Source organism: Podarcis filfolensis (assembly GCF_964270895.1).
Source record: "Podarcis filfolensis genome assembly, chromosome: 3".
NCBI lineage: Eukaryota > Metazoa > Chordata > Lepidosauria > Squamata > Lacertidae > Podarcis > Podarcis filfolensis.
Window position 1 is genome coordinate 25,697,705 of NC_139606.1, and position 24,920 is coordinate 25,722,624.

At 40.5% G+C, this 24,920-nt stretch overlaps 1 protein-coding gene across 4 annotated transcripts in view; it reads right to left on the reverse strand.

Moving 5' to 3' along the window:
* Positions 1 to 24,920, reverse strand: part of DLGAP2 (DLG associated protein 2) — a 406,771-nt gene that overhangs the window by 317,700 nt on the left and 64,151 nt on the right. For all 4 annotated transcript variants that reach the window (XM_083607163.1, XM_083607164.1, XM_083607158.1 and 1 more), the window contains one exon: positions 24,178 to 24,232. In XM_083607163.1, the coding sequence (XP_083463289.1) occupies positions 24,178 to 24,232 (55 nt within the window). The remainder of the gene's footprint in view (positions 1 to 24,177; positions 24,233 to 24,920) is intronic.

Sequence of the window (24,920 nt, forward strand, 5' to 3'; positions counted from 1 at the left end):
AATGAAAAAGCAGCTCCACTGTATAATTTTTTTAAATGGCCATAAACACATCAAAATACGTCCTATTCAGGTGTAGTATTAAACAAGGAATGGGGAACAGGGGGTGAGCATGAAAAGAGTATGGGCTCCTATTTTGTTCTTTTGTGTGTTTAACACAAAGGTCTGTGGATAGTTTCTAAGCATATGCCATTGAGTGTGCTTAGAAACCTCCCTGAGGTAAGAAATGCTGATTAAATCATGTGTTTCAGTAACAGGAATGCTTCTAAACGTGTTCAATCAAACATGCGTACCTGCTGCAGGCATTCATGCTAAACTTTCTCCTAAAGAGGAGATTGCATGTTTGGAGATATGGGAGCAAAATCTTGAGTGTCTTAAATTTCTTCCAATCTTCTTCTGCTGACTTTTCTCCCTGGTCGCGGATTCTGCCGGTCATTTCTGCCAGCCCCATACAGTCAATCAACTTCATCTGCCATTCTTCCAGAGTGGGTAGATCTTGAGTCTTCCAGTGCTTTGCTATGAGTACTCTTGCTGCCGTTGTAGCATACATAAAAAACGTTCTGTCCTTCTTTGGCACCAAATGGCCGACTATACCCAAGAGAAAAGCCTCTGGTTTTTTCAGAAAAGTATACTTAAATATCTTTTTCATTTCATTATAAATCATTTCCCAGAAGGCCTTAATCTTTGGGCACATCCACCAAAGGTGAAAGAATGTACCTTCAACCTCCTTACATTTCCAGCATTTATTATCGGGCAAATGATATATTTTTGCGAGCTTGACTGGGGTCATTTTCATAATATTCTCTCAGAATAGTAGTATATCTACAGAAATACTATAAAATTAATGAACTCTGAAAAGATGTTGGTTTGAACTTTGGTGGTCTCTAGCTGTTATGATAAAGATAATGGGGATTATAATTGTTTTTGTTATTAAATTTAAAAAAGTTGAGTGGAAAATAAGGTGATATTCTAAAAGGAATGTTAAGAGATTAGGATTTGCTGAATTAACAAATTGAACTAGAGAACAAGAAGGGGAGGTATGAGGAAGTCAAAGAAACATGTGATTGAAAGACTGTTATTGAAACTGAATTGTTTTTAATATTTTTCTTTTTCTTTTTCTTTTTGTGTTTATATAAAATTGGAAAACTTAATAAATATTCATTAAAAAAAAAACAAAATCTTGAGTGTCTTCCCCTCCCTTTCTCCCTAATTTAAGCCCATATTTTTTCAATCAAATGCCTGAACAAGGGTAGTCTGTTGCAATTATGTATTGCCCTTAGTCATATTCAGGCATGCATCTCAACTGCATGAAGCAGGAAAGTAGGGCTGTGCTTTCTGGCCTCCATCATTTCCCTTCTGTCACTTTCCACCCCTGTCTGATTGGGTTTCATAGTTATGCAAGCCGCCTCTGTGCATAGAACAGGCTCCCCGTCTTATAATTTTCCCATTCGGCAATGAGATAGAGAAGGTAGGAGACCAATGCAGGGCTGCCTGAGCCAGTTCAGGACCCTGGACAGGTACAAGGTGGCTCTGTTGAATGCACGAGGAAGAGGTTCAGGACCATAAGCAGCAATCCTGCAGGTGAGGACCAGAAAAGCAAGATGGTTCTGCAGAGCTTTTAAACTCTGATCAGTACTGAAAATTGAAATTTAACCCAGACAAGACACAGGCGCTCCTGGTCAGCTGAAAAGTAGAAAAAAAGAAAGAAAAAATGGGATTCAGACTGTATTGGATGGGACAACATTCACCCTAAAGAAGCAGGTTCAGAATTTGGGTGTGTTCCTGGATTCAGCGCTGAACCCGTGTGGGCTGGGAGTGCATTTGCACAGTAAAAGCTATGTGCCAGCTACAAGTGTTCAGAGACCTTGAGTCCTCTTAGTCCATGGGAATAACACACCAGGCTCTCTCACAGACGTACAACTGAACATATGCATAAACCTGGACTCCTTTGACAGGAATGATGGGATATAAATTTTATAATAAATAATAATGATAATGATAATAGTTCTCCCAAACATTCACTGTCATATTTGTCAACTTTGTCTACCCCTCATGTATAAGATGAAATCATGGAGTAAATGTGTAACCTGTACTGTTGATAAAGATTGCCATAAATATTGACATATATTGGGTCAGTTTTAGTTACTGGCATGGTATAAAGGTAAAGGTAAAGGGACCCCTGACCATTAGGTCCAGTTGTGACCGATTCTGGGGTTGCGGCACTCATCTCGCTTTATTGGCTGAGGGAGCCGGCGTACACCTTCCGGGTCATGTGGCCAGCATGACTAAGCCGCTTCTGGTGAACCAGAGCAGTGCACGGAAACGCCGGTTACCTTCCCGCCGAAGCAGTACCTATTTATCTACTTGCACTTTGACGTGCTTTCAAACTGCTAGGTTGGCAGGAGCAGGGAACGAGCAATGGGATCTCACCCCGTCACGGGGATTCGAACCTCCGACCTTCTGATCGGCAAGTCCTAGGCTCTGTGGTTTAACCCACAGCACCACCCGCGTCCCTACTGGCATGGTATACTTCATGATAAATATGAAACAATGTTATGGAGTTTGATTAGTATTAATTTAGTGACTGATGCTGCTTAACTGTTATTACAATACAATTAATACAATACAATACAACTAAATGAATTGATAGTAGATGGTTCTTAAAGCAATTTGATATGTATTCATTCTTGTCTTTAAGAATTGTTGTAATATAACCTGCTATTAGTTTATAGCCTGAAATTGCTGTAAAACAACCTGTTACTGGTTACTGTTATAGCTGCTGCTGCTGCATTCTTATTTCTTTCATTGTGATCTGCACTGGGCATATGTGTGTGGAAGAGTGCCATATCAGTTATTAATATTATTCATTTTGATAGTAATATCCACACAAGTCCATTATGGTAATGAGTTTTAGCCAGCCCATTAAGTAAAATAGGAAGAAAATTCTAGCGATTTATCCCTACCATTAAAGGCTGTTATTAGAGGTGTCATTACCAGTTCATCGTTAAAGAGTTAGTCATTTCCAAGAATGTCTGTCCAAACGTCTTAAGGAACATTTTCCCTTTCAAGTTTATCACTTTAGATAGCAGCTGGTGCCCTTCTCCACTAGCAAATCTACTCCCATTGCAAACAATGAGGAGAGTTTCAGTCTTCACCCTTCCTGGTCCCAACCTTTCTGCATGCTAGAGAGAAGTGTTTGTCTTTGCAGGGCAAACCTTACTGCCAGTCTGGATAGAGCATTAGCACTCACAAATTCGAAAAGGACCTCACTGGTGAATAGGCTACACCCTCTTGAAAGGCCAGCCTCCTCTCAGACCCCATACGTAGATGAATCAGCTTTCAGCAATGTAAAACCAAACAATTATACTCTAAAGTTCAGAGGAATCCTAGAGAAAATCCATACCTGCCAGCCAGTAGGTAAAGGGTTAGTAAGACTAGAGAGATGTGAGAAGTGCACAGAACAGTGGTTCTGCACTTGGGATACTGGCTTGGCCATCTCAACATAAAAATACCTGGACTAGTTTCACCATCTCTTAAGGTGATCCATCAGATGAGAAGGCTGTGTGCATTGGGACGAGTTATCAGACCCCTCTAGAACCCTCAAGTAAAGCCATGATAATACAAGCAACAATTATGGGCTCTTCCCTGCCCCTGCCACCCAGCATTGGTTTTTATCCATCAAGAACGGTGTAGTTACTGTGTTTTCTAGCTATTAAATTCTGGCTTCACTATAATATTTTTTGCCATACTTGACAAATTACAGCAACTCTGCAGTTAGACCCATAAATAAAATCAACATAGCCCTCAGCACTGACCAATAAAATACAAGCATGCAATGTCAACATTTGGTAGAAAGGGTTTTGCTACTAACATACAAAAGCACGATACAGCTTGAGGCCAGTTAACTTGAGAAAACGCCTGTCCCCTAAAAACTCAGTAGGTCACTGCGTTCCACAAGAGAGTTTCTCCTTCAAGTTCCTCATATATCAGCTTCATGGCAATTTGAAACAGGGCCTTCAATGTGGTTGCCCCTGTTCAACAGCATATTTGTACTTTCCGGAAACAACTGAATATTTTTTGTTTTTGTTTTGGCAAGCTTTTCCACTTGGGTAGAAAGCTTTCTGCCTTAGCATTAGTTTTGAACATATGTATCTTCCTTCAAACTGTTTTTAATGCTGTTTTTAGTTGTTTTTACATAAATCACCCTGAGACTCACGTGGAAGGCGATTCATGAAAAATATAAATAAAACATATTCAAGCAGAATGAACCTGTTCTGTTCATTCTAAATACATTATCCTCAACTATTTATCAGCTACTGGCTGGTATATACTATTATCCCCTTCATTTCCTTCCCATCAAATGAAAGCTAAACACCTGATACTTTGGAAACAGTAAAAACAACAAAAAGAAGTAGGATGCACAAATCCACACTCAAGTTTTTACTGCCTTCTGCTTTTATGAGCTGGTCTTGAAGTTGTATATATGAAATCAGAACTGTTAGGATGAGTCCTTCATCTCACCCTCCTGTCTATTCCTCATATCACCCCATGTGCCATTTGAGAACTTGTCAGGTGATATCATTTGGGTGCTCCATCTTTGCAATACATAAGGGCAACAGCAGCTAAAATCAAGACCTTTATGGCAGTGGCTCCTAAACTCTGTAACCTTCTAGCTGAGGAGACACAACAAAAATTCTACAGCTTAGCTGTGATTTAAGAGTGGTTATGAAACTTTTTTTTTTACCCTCTTTTTTTGCCAAGCTTTCAGTTTATTTTCTTCTGTTCTGTTGTTAGCTCTCTGTATGATATGAATATCCAAAATATTGCTGTCTTGTGTAGTGTGAGCGGGGGATATTCTGAACTGAATCCACAACCCACCTGTAGGAATCCATGTTAATGGTGTTTGCCAGTCAAGGCAGGGAAACTCACTGCGATGGTTCAGACTGCCATAGCAAGTTGTACAAAGTGATACACACAGGGAGGCAGAGAGGAAGGAAGTCTCACCAGGAACGCCAGTCTACAGCAGCATCACCACAACCACCACTTTCCTATTTTAAAACAGTCCAAGCAGCTTACAAAACAATAATCTGAAATATTGATTAATAAATATAGTTAAAACACTAGAAGCCACTGCTTGTGTAGAGGGGTTGCCAATCTTCTCCCTTCCCCACCTACACACCAATTTTAATCTCCTCTTGGCAGATTTGCCCTTCAAAGATAGCCACAGTTCTGTTCAACTCTGCACTGTAAAACCTAGTGAAAAACATGTTATAAGCACACTGAATTGAATCCTAGGGCTTGTGCAAGAGGATGGTATAAGGCCATTTCCTATATGCGTATGAGGAAAAAATGGAGAGGTACAAGATGTTAAGTACCCTCAACAACTTTTCAGACCCTGATAAAAGTACTTCAGTTTAAAGACATAACACCAACCGTTCTATTGAGCTATGAGAGCTGCAACAAAAATAAACAAACATTTCAGCAGGGATTTTTTTTATTTAAAAAATGAAATTCTCAGTGGTGTACACTTAATTGCAAAGCTTGCAAAGAACCTGACATTTAGTTCAATACTAGCTTAGCAGCACACAAATCAACTTGTCAGATGGAAAATAAACAAGGAGATATTTCTTTATTTATGCAGTTAATAAAATTTAAATCTTGCCCTTCATCAACAAGTGATCACATGGGAGGTCACAACAATAAAAAATATACACCATAAAATGCCTCACGAAATCAATCAAAAAAGCCCCGAACCAGTATGACAACATACAGTTTACTTCATCTGTTCCTTCGCTAGACAAATCCAGATGGCTACCTATATCTACATTACCAACCATCCCCAAAGGCCTGGAGGAAGAAGAAAGTATTCGTCAGTGCCAAAAACTAATGAATGTTAGTGCCAGGCACACCTAAGAAAAAAGGATGCTCAACAGACAGATTGTCATCACTGAGAATGTCTGATTTCGAGTCCCATCACCTCAGGTTTCACTCCATGATGGAATGAAAAGAAAATTCTAACCAGTAGATTAAATCATAAGCAAGATAATACAGAGAGAGGTGCTCTAAGTTGTTCTGGAAATTTTTTGTTTTTGTTTTCCATTTCTCTACCACAAATTTATATCAGGGTTGGCCCCCCATCAAGGTGAGGTGACTGCTTCAGGTGGTGGAACCCACAGGGGAAGCCAATCCCAATGCAGACCTTTATTTGCCCTCTCATTCCTGGGGAGGGGGCACCATTTTAGGATCTGCCTCAGGTGCCAGAATGCCTGTGGCTGGCCATGATTTATATATAAATATATCTATGCAGCATACAGAACCTCAATTAAAGCCAAAAGAGGACATAACATATAACACCAACACATTAAAGAAACAGAAGTAAAATAATAATAATAATAATAATAATAATAATAATAATAATAAATAATAATAATAATGGTTATCTGACTATAAAGTTATAAAAACTAATAACTTATTTTCATGAGAAGGGTTGCTGAAATAACCAAGTGTTAAGTTGACATCTGAAACTCATTGTGAATGATGCCAACTTGATTTTTGCTAGGCAAGGATTTCCATAACCCTAGTAACACCACACTAATGCACAATTTCTTGTGAGGGCAGTGTGACACTCTCAGGCACTGTCAGATACACCTATGTGTCAGATTGCAAAGACTGGACAATGGTATTAGAAATAAGATGATATTTTCTTAAGTACATCAGCCCCAGGTTGTTTAGGGCTTTATATAATATTAGTAAGATATTGAAGAAAGTTCTGTAATGTACCAGCAGCCAGAGGAACTCTCTCAATGCAGGTGTTATAAGTTGTTCATAGGCAATGCCTGAAAACAACTGAACCACAGGATTCTGCACCAGCTGCAGCTTCTGAACCAACCGTGGGAGTAGTCTCACATAGAGCATAATACAGCAGTCTATCCTCAATGCTACCATTGCTTCAGCTATCGGAGACAAGCCATTCTGATCCAGAAACAGTTGCAGATGGCAAATGGTACTCCTAGCCCCTGAGATAACCTGACCCTCAAGTCACACGGCTGAATCCAAGAGTGCCTCCATACTGCATAACTGCAACTGGCCTATCTCCCAGACATGGGAAGTGCTCACCCACTGTGCATCCATCTTACCAAGATTTAAACTCAGTTTATTTATTTTAATGGGCTGGATGAGAGCAAACAAACTTAAGTTGAATCCCAACAAGACAGAGGTGCAATGGGTGGGTAGTTTTCAAGTCCTGGAATTGTATAGGCAGTCTGCTCTGCTTGGGATTGCAACTCCCCTGAAAGAGCAGGTATATAGTCGGGGTGTGCTCCTCGGTCCATCTATGTCCTTTGAGGCCGATATCCTGAGTGGTAAATGGAGCACATTTGCAGAAGGAATTATACTGACTGCCATATAGGAATTTGCACATAACCTTCAAGTCAACAGCAAGCTTAAAGAAATCTCAGCAAGTTATTGTTAGTAGCTGCAACAAAGATTGTGGTGCTCCATGACTAGCCAAAATAGATTATTGTCTGCCTGTCCCCTGCAACAAAATCAGATTGGGATTCCGTGTTTTTTGGAATTCAACCAGAAATGGTTTGTTGGAAAAGCAAAACAGTTGATCAGCACATTTTTCTTCTACTACGTTATGAGCTCTGAACTTATTGTATGTCGCCTTCATAGACCTGAAAATGGTCTTTGACCTTGTCAGCCAACAAGGACTCTTTACACTGCTCAACAAGATAGGATGCCCACCTAATGTTCACATGATGACCATGTCCTTCCAAGAGAACATGCGTGGCATCATCCAGTATGATGGTCTATCCTTAGATGTCTTCCCTATAAAGAGCGGTGTGAAACAGGGCTGTAGTCTCACCCTTTGTAACGTTGTGTTACAAAGATGTCTGCAAACAAAACATGAAGGCTAGCAACATCAACCCCGCTGTATGGGAATCCCTTGCAGACAACCACAGTGCCTGGAGACATAGAGTCTGGTCATGTATCCATAACAGTGAGTAGAGGAAGAATGACCACTGGGAGGAGTGCAGAGAGATGCCTTCATCTGCCCCAGCTGCCACACAAAACGTGTCTATCCTGCCACAGCAGGCGCTGTAACTCTCCAACTGTTTGACTTCACACCCAAAGGGGCACTCCTTCATTGTCTCCCGAAAAAGATGGATGCCAATAACAAAACAAAGCATAAGAAAAGCCACAGGTGTACATCTGTCCAGGAAAAGCCAGTTAAAAAATGTCTCCCTTATCGCATACTTACACAGCACCTCTCTCTGCTCTTGACTTTGGCATCCGAGGTGTGTGTTTTCAGGACTGTGACTTGTTTTAACTGTTTTTAACACAGAATTTTAAATTGTTAATATTAAAACAATTTAAATTGCCCTGCTATTGAAGGACAGGTAATAAAACAGCAGAAGCAGCAACAAAACATGAGCTATATAGGATTGGGTGACCTTTTTGTATCTGTCAATAGGGAAGACCATTTCGTTCTTTGGTCTTCTGCCACACAATACTCTAAATTTGGTAGGTCCTCTTCCAATTCTGCATCACTAAACTTAAGCAGATCTGTTTCTGGATACGGCATGACAGCCCATTTCTCCTAGAAGGCTGGCATTACTGCGATGTGGCTCTGTCCCTTACTACACAAAGCAGGTATATATTTGTCTTTCCCCTTGTGTCAGATCCTAACCTTCTGAATGTTCACAGGAAAAGCAAGGCATATTCTTCACAGCCATCTTTTGCAAACATGAATGGCAATTCACCACATATATCACTGCTAAAATGCTGGACTTCATTGTGTAAAGTACTTCCTGAAACCAGTTTCTCGCCTACAAAAGAGCTCTTCGCATATAATTCTGCTGACAGAAAGGGCTGTTAACGTGTGGGAATTTCCACCTACTTGATACATCCTAAGGTACAGAATGAGAAATCAGTCCTGTGTCCAAGAGAATATCTATAAATAAGCTTGTGAATGTATCAGAATAAAAATACAACCTGATCATACTGAGATTAGCCTGGGATGCACATATTGGTGCCAGTTTTTCCAACAATGCAAAAACATTTGGTTACAAAAATACTATTGTTATTTGGCAAGAGATCATTCCACTCCACTTTTCCCCCCTTTGGGATTCAATCTAACTTTTCAGAATCTGCATATTAATGTGCAACAAAAATAGTAGTTTGTGCATGTGAAACTGCTGTGTTTCTACTTAAGACACCTCCACTTCCTCCTACTGAACAGCTGCCTTCAATAATATGCTTCAAGCACTTCTTCTCATGAAATCATGAGAAGGCTTGCTCACACCTCCAAACTTTTGGTTAGCTGAAAGGTGGGGGGATTAGGGATTTTACTTGTCACCAATCACAACCATGGTCAAAGCTGACTTGAGTATTTATCTTAGATGGCAAGAAATAAAAAATGAAACTGCTACTTTGCTTAAAAGCATTTGAGGAAAGAAAGGGGTGCAATCCAGGATGCCCCACTGAAATCAGTACAAAGGCATGTTTGCAACTGGGGTGGCATTCCCCATTTCATTGCTTGAGATGAAACAGAAGTGCTGCCCTGCCCTGTTGCTGCTGCACAGCCTCCAAAGCATCCCTTACCAAGGCATGGAAGGTAAGATCTTGTAAGATTTTGGTGAGACGGTGCTGTAAATCAGCACCAATGTTGGTGCAGCTTTTCCAACAGTGGTGGAGGTGGCGGGACAGGCAGGGCGCCTTTGAGGCTTATGCTGCCCAAAGCGGCTGCTTCACTCTGCCTCATGGTTGAGCTGGTCCTGGTTTCCAATGACAACTGTCTAAAGTATTGGACGAGGTTTTTTTGACACAAAAATCATGTCAAAAAACTGGGGTCATCCAATACACGGATAGTGGCATGGGGGGTGCCGCTGCATGCAGGGAGCGATCTGGGGGTGCTGGCTAGTGGCGCACAGCTTCTCTCGACACTGCAGTGAGTGGGGAGCGATCTGGGGGTGCTGGCTGACAGCATGCAACTTCCCCGGATGCCACTGCACGCAGGAAGCACTCCCTGGACCGTTTCCCATGTGCAGTGGCATGGGGAAGGTGCCCTCCAGCCAATCAGCTGGCTGGCTGGAGCACAACTTCCCTCAATGTTGCTGCGCAAGGGAAACACTCCCTACCTGTGCGCGGGAAAAGGTCTAGGGAGTGTTTCCGTCCCACGGCTGCATGGGGGGAGAGGCTCAACCACTTTGGGCCATCTCCCCTCATTTTATTAAAATTTAGTCCCCCAAAATAGGGGGGATCTTATACACGGGGGCGCCTAACAGAAGGAAAAGTACAGTCTGAAATGTGCATCCCCTTTTACTTCTATGCCATTGAGGTGATGATGGCAGCCATTAACATTCATTGCTTGATTCTTGCCTGCCTCTACTTTGTTTCTGTTATTTAATTAAAAACAACAACTCTCTAGCAGTCAAACTCATAGCAGTCATTCATACAGAGTGACCATTAGTGTAATACCGATATACAGCTCACCCATTTGCTTCCCAATGAATGTTGTTCTTTACTAGTCTGTTGCCTCAAGCAAAAAGCATCTCTTCCATGCAATATGCACTGCTGTGCCTTTATAAAACTATGAAGTTTGTAATTTTATCAGAAAGGCACCAAAAAGCATTTCCTCAGTGTCATTCATCTTCTGCTGGTTTCCATGAGCTCCTTGCCTCATCAGGACACTCAAGGGAATTTCAGCAGGTGCATTAGCACCACAATTCATTATTCTCCTGGCCTGGGAAGTCAGGTGACACATGAGGACCAGTAAGAAGCCATTGGCCCATATAAATCCACCAGGTCTTCCCTTTGCACCACACTAGTAGCCTTCAGCTGCTGTATTCTTTGGTTTTCACCCAGTCAGCCTGCTCTCTTCCTGCTCAAGGTACTCACCCATTCTTGGGCCTGAGCATATTTCATAGAATTATATTATGTGAGCTCCCCAAGTCTCAGTTTTTATGCCTCTCCGCTGCCACTGCTTCAAATTTACAGACTTCAACGGTTTAACTCAAATTTACAAATAGTCCTGATGTTGTGTAGGATGTCACTGGACCCCCAAAATCATTTCAGAACACGCTTACTCACTTTTCCCAAAATGGATTTTCCTATTGATCATTACAGCATCAGCAACTTCAATGGGTTTCATAAATCCAAATTAGAATGTAATTACTACAGTGCTTAAAAAGTCAAAGACAATCAATATTTTCATTCGATATTTGAAAAGATTTCTATGCTGCCAAGCTGATGCTGGCAATTAAGAAAATATCCTTCTGTAATAGTTAGCTGATCTCTAATTTTAAATTTTTGATATGGTTTTATGTATGACTGTTGTAAACCACCCTGCTTTTTATGAAGAGAGGTACCTGCATATTTTTTTATAAACCAAATGAAATAAATAGATATTATTGAATTTTTTGGTGTGAAAATAGTTGGGGGGGGCTGAAATATAGCACCAGACTTTTCATTTATTACTTTTTTGTTGTTGCTGCTGCAGCAGCTGTTTTTATAATTTGTTTTCTGCCTAACTGACAGCTGTTTCTTTCTAACTACATGGCTGTAGTCAAATGAGCCAGAATGGCAACATATCACCATGAAGACTATAGGGTGAAACTATGAACCCAAAATCACCTCTCAAAATTGTGGGATGCAAAATTTGGATGGAGGCTATGCTGCCAAATATTCTTCAGTCATTGACAGGGGCAAGAAAGAAAGAAATCAGAACTGGAAGTCAAGCCCATTGCAACTTTCAACAGCATTAAAACAATATTAAATAATATTAGAATTGGATCCACAATTGCACTTATAATTCACCTCCTATTCACAGATAGTGAATGTCATCGAATATTCTTCAGAAGAGGACTGTAATTCTCAAACAGCTTTGGAGGAGCTCGAAAAAGAAAATTCTCAAAACTTTATCAGATAATTCTTTCCCGAGAAATTTCAACACAGCCCTGAAGAGTGCTTTTTATAGCTGATAAATTTAAACACAACTTTAATAGAAATGTTTTTTTTAAGACCTCACGAGAAAGAGCATACATACCAAGTCAGATTTAAGCACTGTCTAAAGACCAATTTCACGTATTTAAAGGATAGAAATTGACATGCTTTTACACATTTCTTAATTTCACATTTGATTCAATAAGATGTTGCTTGGGGGCATATCATGTTCCGTTTCATTTTTAATGTGCAAAATGAATGAGTCACGCTTTAAGCGCAGTGTTAGGCATCATGATAAATGCTCAGACAAGACTCAAGCTTCTGCTATAAGATGAAACACAGTCACCAGCATGCAAACGTACAATGTGATCCGTAGCTGAGGAATTCCTACTGCTAACTTTGAATCATCTTATTCCATAAGAACATATGAAGAGCCGGCTGGGTTAGGCCAATGGTCCATCCAAGTCCAGCATCCTGTTCCCACAGTGACCAAACAGGTGTCTGTAGGGTGAATACAAGCAGGACCTGAGCTCAGCAACACTCTTCATCCCTGAGGCTTCAAGCAACTGGTGTTTAGCAGCATACTGTGTAGGTAGAATGGGATTTGCCTTTTTCATAGCTACTGTACACTGAGTCAACGTCTTCATCAAGCTATCCACTACAACCTCAAGGTCCATATTTCACCTAGCTAACACGATGGAATCCCAGGCAGAACATATCCAAGTTTCCCCAAGCAATCTTCCACCCAGGCACTTGACTCAGACCATGCCCAAGGTAATAAGATAATAGCCTAACAAGTCCAACCATGTATGCTTGCCCAGTAGATACTTGGCAGGTTGGGGATGCTGCCTTTGGCTCGGTTGGTCATCCCCTACCGTTTTTCACCTGAGTGACCTGAGCAATAGGAAGTTACAGCAGTGCTCTCTTTACTAGGTCTGTTTTCAAGGTCTAAAAATATCAATACATCTCATATAACACAGTTAAAACATCAACTATGAAACCGTTATCAAAGGTGATGGGAAGCTTTAATGCAAGAACTGCATCAAAAGGTTTGTGAAAACATACTCCTCGGGTACCTGCCTTCCTGAAACAGTAGAAACTGGACTGCATCAAGCTAGAATACATGGCTATTGGGCTGCACCTGGCTTATTAGGTCTCATATTGTGCACGTCTGATTAAAAGGAGCTCCTCTCTCTGGCTTTTTCCATACTTAGTATCATAGAGGTTTGACAATACAGCAAAAGTCTTTCCCTTGCAAATGTAGGAAATCCACTACTACAGCAAATGGGGGAAACATGTTTCCTTACAGCAAAGCGTAAGGTGAATACATATACCTGCACAGGTGTTCAAAGATGCACATATACTGATGTATGCCATCCACACTTTGGGTGTTTAATAAGGGAACCATCAGTGAAAACAGTAGCATATACATAGGAAAAATTATTCAATGATAGAACAAATCAAAAACTTTTTAGAAATGTGGAGTTTAAAGGGTGGGGGAATCCAGAAATCTAAACAGTATATAGGCAGCGCTAGAAAAAGAGGTGCTGGAACTCACCATGAACACCTCCCTCGTTCTCCTGGATTGCCAACCTGAGAGGTGCCGCAGCTCAGTTTGCGCAATCTCTGAGAAAGCTTTGTAAAAATGTTAATTTATTAAAATAAGCAAAATTATTCCAGATGAATGTGGAATAATAACCGCCCTTTACTTATGTAATCACAATCTGAACACTGTTCAGAAGCATTTCCTAGTGTAGGAGGAAATTACGGTGAGGGCTACCACCTCTTACCCCCAGATGCTGCACACACTGCCAGAACCATGAGGACACCACCTCACCAACTACACTGATTAAGAATAGTCAAAGAAGCTTAATGAGTGAGCAACTAATCCATGCTAATACAGCTTCATTATCCTACCTGACTCACCAATAAATGAGTGTAGAAAGTGGTTAAGTGGCTGGATGGTCATGGCAACACACTGGAAACATTAAAGAAAGGGATTTTTTGTGGGACATTGCTAATAACAACCTCTAATGCTTTTTGGATGCTTTTCATCTTTTGAAATAGCTGAACAAATATAAATCTTTAGTGCTCTCCTGTGAAACAGAGAAGCATTAGCATAACATACCCCAGTAGATCGCTGTGGCTGTTATCTACTAATGGTTTGCAAGGGTGATACCTGCAATGGCACAGTATAAGCTATTAAAATATTTCAATGTCCATAATTTGGGGGGGGGAGGGGGAAGGGGAAGTTTCAAAACGGTGCTCAAATGGCTACATATGACACTTAGTATCAACGTACTTTGGAGATTAATAAAATGCATAACCCAGCAGATAGAGGCACATAAAATACAGTGCATCCGATTAATGTATCTTCTTGCTATTGTAGTTTCTATAGCAACAAGTTGGAATGTTATAAAATTTTACCACTGGGAAACAAATTGAAAAGATTTTCCCTTCCCCCAAGACCTATTATAAACTCAGCAGACACACACACACACACACACACACACACACACACAATCGTGTGTCACCATACCATTAAAATTGTGCTATATATTTATTCCTGAAATAAAAGTGATTTGCTCATCATCATTTTGGGGCTGGAAAAAGATGGAATAAAATCAAGGTGTATATGTAAAATAAAAAAAATAAAAAATAAAAAGGCATCAACAGTTAACACTTTATTCCAAGCACAGAATTATTCTTGATTTGTTTTCGAAGCTTGTGTTTTGAGAGAAATTCTTTATAGCAGTTAGAAATGTCACTGCCATTTCTAGAAAGTTATATAAGACGAATAAGAAACTGGCATCAAGACACAATGGCCAATTTTCCAAATCTGTCTCTTTGTTAGAAGCATCCTTCTTATGTTTGTCACCTACAGTGCAACTTCAATACATTTTCTTGTGCACTGTAACTTAATTCCAGTGAGTCACAAATTCCAAGCACATAAACGAAGATGAAGTCACCAAATACAATTCAATAGAGTGTTCCAAACTGTTCTAATTGCTTGGACACAGGAGATTGCAGAATTCCATATGAAGTTCTAATGGAGGCATATTTTAAAGTAGGATATACGATTTAAAAATGTCTGCCAAGATGGACTCAACTGTTAATACTGTATATCAAAGTGCTCCATATTTATGTGGATGCATATATGAACCTCTGCTTTTCGTACCATTGCTACAATCAATATGCATCTGAGTCACGCACCGATACTCTCATGTATACTTTCTTTTTCACCATTTATACCACTGCAAACTATATCTTTCCGATTTCAAAAAAATCAGTTTCAGGACTTGCTTCGGAACTGCAGTTAGTTAACCAAGTTATTTTCCTTAAAAGTCTGAAAGCAGCCTAGTTGTTTCTGAGCCTTTCTTGGGTTTGGCTACATTTTCCTGGCACCATCACAAGCACAACAGAGCGTCCAGATCCCTTCTCCATTCCCCAATGATAACCTATCCCTTCCCCTAATCCACCTGTCTGCCCTATTCCTCCCCCAGCCCCTCTCCTAACTTCCTTACCTGCCTGCTGAAGCAACAATGTCTCTGCCAGTTCTCTCACCTGGAACCTAGTTTGGAACTTCTTACCAGATAAAATATCAGCAACTCTATAGGGTTTTACTTTAGTATCCACCATTGCTGTAGCATGACAGTTTAGGCAATGTCCCATCATTCAGTCTTAAACCCCCACATCCTAAATTAAAAAGATTATACTGCCCTAAACTGCTGTTGTAAAAAAATCACTGAGATAATGTAAAACACCTTGAGTTTTTGAACTTGACTTATATAAATACCTAGTCCGAGTCTGTATACTTTGGTCATATTAAATTTCAAACTAGTCTGCCCCTGCTCCTTTTATCTTTTTTGTAATAACCTGAATAATTCTCAAGCACAGGCAGGGAACCCCATCTCATTTTCACCATAATACATTTTAAACAGCCCACATGTCAAGGAGAGTAATTTATCACTATCCCATTCAGATGTGACCATTATTCCAACTCTTTTGTTTCCTAGGCTTTAGCTATTAGCAGCTCTTTCTACCATATGTAGTTTGCTTGGAATCGAGCCTAAAGAATAATTCTGAGTGATTGGTAAGCTAATCAGCTGCATTGTGTATATATCTGTTGGTATTATTTTACTGTGAATTTTGCTGTAATTGTCTATCATGGCTACCTGATTTTGATTTATTTTAATTGAGTATTTCTGGAGGATATTAGGGTTTCCATGTTTTCTCCCGTATAGCTTTTCTTCTTCTTCCACCAACTTAGGATTCGTATTCTACCGCCATTTAAGTATTCCACCATTTAAGTATCTACCACTATGGAGTTATTCTACCAAGAAAAGGGTTTTCAAAAGATGCATTTGCCACTGAATGTATTGCCAGGCTGTGAAAATGAACAATGTACACCCCTCTAAACATTCACATATGGCCTTTTTCATGAACCTAATTCTTGATAGTTCTCTATAAATATCATCTATATGTATATTTTTAATATCTGAAGACTTATATTCGGGATAAATGAAGATACGTACAGAAAGGTGATGGACAGAAGAGGGAGGGACATTTGTGAGAGGCAGGCTAGAGTGGTTTTCCTTAGCATGTGAGGCTGAGGAAGGGAAAGCCATTCCAGGTGGGAGCTGGAAGGACTCAATTCTCTGTATGTGAATTGAAGATTGAGATAAAATGGTGATAAAGGGCTATATATATAACTATGTAATTCTGAATTTTATTAGGCTCATTATGATTGATGTTGGTATTTTATTTCTCTTTCTTATTCTCTTTCTCTTTTTTGTTTTCCTTCCCTTTTTTTGTTCTAGTATTCCTACTTATTTATACTGTGTTATAGTGTGAATTTGAACATTGCGTCAGGTTTATCGGTAATCTCCTGGGGTGTTAGGGTAAGGGGAGAAGTAAACCCTCTCTCAAGGACATCAGAGATGTCATACTGGGCCTGGTTTTGCAGCTAGCACTTTCTCACTTTCACACACCCAAAGTCTATTATTACTGAACTTGGCACATTGTGTTTTAAGCTAAGCACTTCGACGCTATGTTCCTCACAACTGGCTGTCAAAAAGCCCATCCATACAAAGTAGATGCTTCAGTATGATTTATATACTGCCTTAGCACCTATTTGCGAATTAAATTGAACCACTAAATAAACAAACTGTGCCTTTTAAATAAAACATCAATCATTCCTGCCATTTCCCATCTTCATTTCGCTTCGTAGTTAATCAGCATCAACACAGGCTATAAAACTTTAATTGATGCAACTTGTGTTGCTGACAGTGTATATTAGTTTTCTTTTAAAAACACACACACACACATAAAAACCCCACCAGTAATACTTCAGAGGCGTAGAGCTACAGATTAATCTGTTTCAGGGCATTCTCGGTCTTTCCAAAGTGATCTAATGCAAGTTAAGACAAAATTGCCTTCATTAACCTTGAGGTTCAAAAGAAAATAAGATGACACAGAGCTTCCTATCATCCCAGTTCTGAGAACAGGCAAATATGACCATTTCAGCAAAGGGTGTCACTATAATTAGCCCATGCTGACTTCTGCTTGTATCATAAGCAAGCGCAGGAATTATCCTGGGTATATGCCATCACTACAGATGTTGCTCCTTATTATGAGTTGCCACAGCTGGAAATCTACATCTGCTACAAGCAGAGATGGTTGTGAGGAAAGCATAATCTGCACAGTAAAATGATCCATTTTGGGGGCATTTAGCATCAAAAGCCAAAATAGGAGTAAAATGATGTGGCATGGAAGAACACTGAATTTGCCCTTCCTGTTCTCATGCCAAGGGGGATGCAGGTTTTTGGCGGAGCTTTTAGAACATCCTAAACTCCGCGGGTGGCGCTGTGTGTTAAACCACAGAACCTGGGACTTGCCAATCAGAAGGTCGGCGGTTCGAATCCCCGCCACGGGGTGAGCTCCCGTTGCTCGGTCCCTGCTCCTGCCAATCTAGCAGTTTGAAAGCACGTCAAAATGCAAGTAGATAAATAGGTACCGCTCTGGCGGGAAGGTAAACAGCGTTTCCGTGCGCTGCTCTGCTTCACCAGAAGCACTTAGTCATGTTGGCCACATGACCCGGAAGCTGTATGCCGGCTCCCTCGGCCAGTAAAGCAAGATGAGCGCCACAACCCCAGAGTCGGCCACAACTGGACCTAATGGTCAGGGGTCCCTTTACCTTTACCTAAACTCTGCTGTAATTAACCCTGAATGCATGTCACTGGGGCAGGGACTTACATATCCTTCCTCCTGTTTTCTTAAAATAAAATAAAAAGCTTAAAGCTTAAAAAAGGCTTCCATCTCATCATGGTGGTTCTGGAGGGGTAGAGTGACAATCTAATAAGATACAGTAGTAACATAAGCAGATGACACGGATAAATGGGACAGCGAGAAAAGAGAGAGAGAGAGCAGGAAAGCTTAAAAGTGAATTGATTGTAGGGTTAAATATTGTTCCAATAACTAATGAAGAAAATCCAGAATTCTATGGACTGATCCTCTTGTTGGTATCTAAGTTCTCGTCCTACATGTGTCATTTTAATGAACTTGTCATGTCTTCTCCAACCAGTGTTTTAGTTGAGAAGTTGCTACAGTCTTCCAGCATTTAGCAATGCAGATTCTCATAGTTGCTAGGAGAGTTGCAATCCATTCTAAGTCTATTGGCCTCACCTCAGGCTTCAAATAACAAAGAAGAGCAGCCTTCGGGATGCATGGCAAATTTGTTTTATACATTTTGGTTAATATCATTGATAGATTGTTTTGAAGAAATTGAAAGAACACCAAGGACTGGGAAGTGTTTTTGTAAACAACCAGGTCTGTTCCTCTTTATATTAGGGCGTATAGCTCAAAGTTTTCATCATAATCTAAGAGCCCTGCCCCAATAAATAGCCTGAGAAAATAGTGGGTTGGCTTCAAAAACTAGCAATGAAGCCAATAAATGAAAGAGACATACAATTCACACATCTGACATTTTCGTGCCTAATCCAGGTAGACATGCACACAAAACAGTAGATGGAGAAGACTTTAAGGAGCATTTTGTGCTTCCTCTTACAACTACCTGGAGGTCTGCCAAAAGTTATATCTAAACAGATTTCTCCAAGTAAGTCATAATATCACATCTCTTTTAATATCCTTTCCTTCTGGGAAATGTGAAACAAGCACATACAAAAATAAAAATCCTACCATAACTTCCTGCAAGATTGACAGTGGCTAATACGATTGAAAGGGCTTGGTGATTCAATGAGAGATTACTGCGGGGAAACAGTGCCAAAAACTCTTTTCTTACATTGAAATCCCAAGATAAGGCGCTTAACCGATGTATGTGACACATGTACTTCTTGCTTGAGCAAATTCCACAGTTGGGCATCAGTTGCTCGAGGTTGCAAGGCCTATGTTGAAAAGCCATCCCCATATGGTAACGAATCAATGTCAAACATTTTCAGAGTTCCAACGAAGCATGGATATTCTGGGAGGTCATGGTCCCAAAAGATGACCAAGACAAGCAGGGTCAGTAACGTGGAAGACTTTGAATACTAGATAAGATGCCCTAAAGTGGACACTTTGTACAACGGAAACAAGGCAAAGCATATAGCAAAGTGATATTGTGGCATATGTCTTTCTTAACCAGCTGTCCAAAAAGTCTCTTATTTACCCCTTACAAAGCCAGGAACTAATGAGTTGCTTCACCTTAAACCTTCTCTGTGGTTAAACTAATGAGAGTCAGTATTGGGTCAAGGAATTGTAGGATTTGGGGGGCAATATGTACAGGTTATCTAAAACCTTTCTGTACAATCTAAACAATGGTTGGCTCCAATTATTCTGAGCAAAGAGTAACAGATGGTACAGTAAATGGCCCAAGGTCACTCAGACTTCCTTGGCCTAAAATAGGATCAGGTCAGGCATGTCACAAACTGCCCTGTGATCTTCAGATGAATGGCGAGATATAAAGATAATAATAAATAATAATAACAGAAGGAGCAAATGGGAGCTGCAACAAAATGCTGCAATGGGGAATTCAGAGTTTCAGCCAGGCAGCCATGCCCTCTTGCAGGATAATCAGTTCCATACACTTCACACACAAAAACGAAAGTAAACAGTTGGTCTTCTGTGGCCATGGAGAGCGCTCAGTTTTTGGTGGGATGTTTTGGTCTTTCTCTTTCTCTTGAGATGTTTTGTACTTCTGCAAATCTCAGGGTTCTCCCAAGCCTGCTGATATCTTCCTCCTTGTGTGTAGGCGGCACTGGTTTTGGCTACATAAGGATCCTCGCTCAGAGACTTGAGTTCACGTTTAGTATATGCCAATGGGATATATGTAACATTGCTGCCAGAAGTTGTTTGCAGGGTGTACATTTTATGAGCTGTTTCAGTCCTGTGACTCAAGATACAATTTTCCTTCTGCAAAACACCTCCTTCAAAGCCCTTTGCCCCAGCTTACCTTTTGCATCCTCATTCTTAACCAACCTTTGCATGTAAAACCATTCACCCACATTCTTCCTCTCTCCCTACCTCTGCCTCTTCCTTTTACCCTGGGAGGAAGATCCTGTGAGAGTCTGTAAGGCCATGGGTGATGAAGATGAAAATGTTGTTATAATTTTCAGGAGGAGAGAAGACTAGATAAGAAATATAACACCGGGTAAATTAGTCAACTGTGGATTAGATGGAGATTAAGATACTACTTGCCATCACTTCTGTCAGCAAAAAAACCTCCTGGTCCCATTTCCATAGAAACAGGGCTGAAAGCCATGAATGGCTATGCATCTTCATGGTAACATTCTGTAAGGTCTGAGCAAGCAGCAGCTGAAGACTACAAAATCGGCATTGCAAGAGAGCTGTATTGCTAAAATAAATGGCTGGAATATAAATACTGGTGCTGCCCCTAAACTTTTCTTAAAACTTCTTATTTATTAGTAGGGAATTATATTTATTAGATTGGGATTCCCACTTCCCATCCCCACCCCTATAACTAAAGCGTATCCCTTCAAAGAGCTAGTTATAGGAGAAAAGGCATCCTGAGACACTACCATCTCATAATGCTAGAAGATATGTATTTGGATGCTCGGGCACAAAACTCACCCCCTGCACATAGAAATAGTCCAGAAGCACAATAAAATCACCACCATTTTCTAAGACGTGTTTCCTTTTCCTTTTCAGGCAGCTTCAGACAGAGATGTGTATAATCGTTACTTAAGCAGCTTGCTTTAGCTGAACCTTTGTACATGCCCCAGAAATTTGGCTTTGCTCTGTGCAATGAGAGTGATTGTAGTAAGAGAGGGAATGCCCCTACAGACAGTGGCGTAGCGTGGGGGGTGCAGGGGGGGCCAGCCGCACCGGGCACAACATCTGGGGGTTAGGGCAAATCCACGGGTTAGGGGGCGCAAATTACTTGCCTTGCCCCGGGTGCTGACAACCCATGCTACGCCACTGCCTATAGAGCAATGCCATGTAGGTCTAAGCAAATCGGAAGCAGGAGGTTGTAGTTGCCCAATTGATCCCCAGCACCTATTGCCATATCTCAGGCACGTATAACAGGTAGATCGTGATCTACCGGTAGATCACTGGACGTCCGTGGTAGATCACTAGTAGATCAATGGCTCTCCCCAAAGAAGCTGAACAACTTTGGCTCCCCTAAAAGAAGCTCAATGTAATTGCCCTGCATCCCCCAAAAATGGGACTTCCCTCCTCCCTAAAAAAAGCTCAGCAACTGTGACCTGAACCCCAAAAAACAGGGCTTTCCTTCCTACAAAATGCTCAACAACCTTGACATGAACCCCCCAAAAGGGGGTAGATCACTGCCAGTTTTAAACTCTGTGAGTAGATCGCAGTCTCTTGGGAGCTGACCACACCTGCCATATCTAATGCAAGCAACACATAGACTTGAATCATTAATCGTCCCTTGAGAGTGACTAGATGCCACTCAAAAAGCATGTCCTGCTTTGAGTAGACCAAGCATTAGTTTTGCATTTTCTGAACAGGTGCAAGCTTGTCCCTTTCTGCAAGGTAAAAAAAACCAACCTACTAAGGCTGTGTACCCACTCCTGATCACTCTGCACTCAGGGTATTCCTACCACTGGTTTGTCCACATTTCTCCTATGGTTTCTTGAGAAATACTGTGATTTGATGCTTTTCTCCTTAACCAGCTTCCATCCAATTTGAAAATGGAAGCCATATGACGACATCCATGCCCACTCTCCACTCTCTGCTGTGAACAAACTGCCTAGAAACATACCCACTGAGTTGATATGTACAAAGATGTGCAACTGCAATATGAAATGCAGTGGGGTAGAGGTGGAATGACCCCACCTGCATCTTTTGTGACATTTAATGACATTCAAGTCCAGGTTGGACCTTTGTGAAAAGCCCACTTCACATTCAGGCTGAGGTTCACTCTTTAAGTTTTTCCTGTAACTGGTAGCATAGAACATCCCTATTCATGAGAAGAGAAGACTCCCTGGAAAAGACATTGATGTTAGGAAAGATTGAGGGCACAAGGAGAAGGGGACAACAGAGGACGAGATGGTTGGACAGTGTTCTCAAAGCTACCAACATGAGTTTGACCAAACTGCAGGAGGCAGTGGAAGACAGGAGTGCCTGGCGTGCTCTGGTCCATGGGGTGATGAAGAGTCAGAGACGACTAAATGACTAAACAACAACAACAACAAAGTCTATGGGATCAGGTGCACTTTTCCAAGACTTGACAAACGTGATGCTTGGGTTAATCTCAACTCTGTACAAATTTAGCCCATAAAATTTTCAGATCCAATCCTTTTTCCACAAGATGAGCTGCATCCACAACCCTCTGCAGCCCCATCACCATTATTTGCCGCCCACCACACAGTAGATTGAACACATGAGCAACGCTTCCTAGTCAGCAGTTTTTTTTTTTTTAAAAAGCAATAAATATCTAAGGATTTTCTCTCCCAGAACATGGCCAATAACATTTTTATTTACAAAAGCGGTGCTGGGTGCTTAATTTATAGGTAAGAGCAGACAAAAGGAAACGGGGAAAAACAGGTCAATTAACCTTTAAGTTATGTAACAGATAACACAGTAGGCATTGGGGCAATTTAAGAACTCGCTGCATTCCACAGCTTCCTGATTGTGCAAGAAAACAGTAAATACACATACTGACAAATAATATTAGTCTGCTTATAAATTATCAAGTAGAAATAACATGCTGAGTTAATTATCTGTCATTGTATAACATGTACTCATAAGCAACTGTCAGCTAATCAATGCAGACAAGTACCAGCTCACTTATTCTTGGTTGAAACTAGGATATATAGGTGCAATGGGTATCTGTTGGCTTCTGGGCTTAGTTCAATGTACTGGTTATGATCTTAGACTTAAACATAGCAGTATGTTATGGAGCATTTCTTCCTATACCTGGAAACGCCGGGCATTGAAAGTGGGACCTCTATTACAGAGTTTTCCCCTTTTTCATATCTTGGATATAAGTGAACTCCACCTTCAAACTCTAATTTCCCCAAGTTTAACATTCCTTCCTCAAACGCAGGAGTGGAAAGATCACTTCTTTTCAGTGAACAAGCAGCGGTAAACACATTACATAACCCACTTAGATCTACATATTAAGTAAAGATTCAAAGTAAATTCAGGCACATGCCTTGATAGGCTATCAATACATAAAAGACTTGGGGGGGGACCTACATTATTATTAATGCGCAACTTCAGCCATTTAATATTCTGAAAACTAAACTTTCAAAATCCTGCCAATTAAAGTGACTCCTTTCCATACACCAATAGGAAATACCTCCTTTTCATCTTCAACTCCTCCCTCAACGAGAAATGGAGATTAAGGCTAATGAGAATATAAAGCCACATGATCTACACTGCCTATCTATGCTAATTTTGTAGATATTCTGAAACTAATAACTATGAATATATTTTATGAAATTAAAAAACAAAAAATAGTTCAGGAATGCATATGTGCAACTTCAAGTAGAAGCTAAAAGCAATTTCCTAGAAATGTAATGGCCCCGAATGGCATATTTTGTAAGCATGCTTTTCCACAGAGAACAGGTAATTTAAATTCAAGGATCAGTTTATATTAAGTAACCCATTTCTCACTACTTCATTTATTTTGAAGTCCCTCATGAGGAGCACCAGGGGAATCCTCTGGCTTTTATACAATTTTCATAACTTCTTTCCCCCAAAACAAAGGGATATATTAACAGAAAACAATAGGAAAATCTCAGTGGTTACCTGTGTTCCTGTCTGGTAAAATACAGCAATGCTTCTGCAGAATGCCAGGCAAAACCTGTTATAGGGAGAACAAAACAAAAATAATTTCCGTTAGTGTTTGAGAGCAAAAGGACAGTGTAATTAAATTAAATGGCTGGCACCCCCTTTTTGTGCATAATAGCAAGCACGTCACATCATTATTACTTCTTGTTATCTTATCCCTGACTACTCATTATCCCTATGCTGGCTGGAGCTGATAGGTGTTAGGTCACTGGCTGCCCTAACTAACCTAGTAGAAGCCTTACTTGTTAACAGGCAAAACACATTGCAGATATTAATATTGTGCAGTTTGAAGCAACTGGATACATAACAACTGACTCCTTTTGGAATAAATCAATGCCCAGACCCATAAAAATATTGTTTAAACTTTTACTTGCAGAACTCTTCAAAAACAGAACATAAGCATTGAAGACACATCCAAAAATCTCCACACAGTATCTTGTGCTATGCAGCACAGGCTCCGCATTTTACAAAATACGAAATAATCCAAACAGATCTAGAATCAGAGGTCTGTCTCTCCCCACAGCCTGCTTCCCAGCCTCCATTGGCCTTAGGCTGTTTGCTCTCCCTTCAGGAGAGCTTCATTTATATCCTCACTCCCTCCATGAAGTTTCGGAGACAAAAACTCAAAGGCAACTCCCTTCCAAATGGAGATTTGCAACCAAATATCTTTTGTCACCTGATCTAAGGTTACAACACTCACA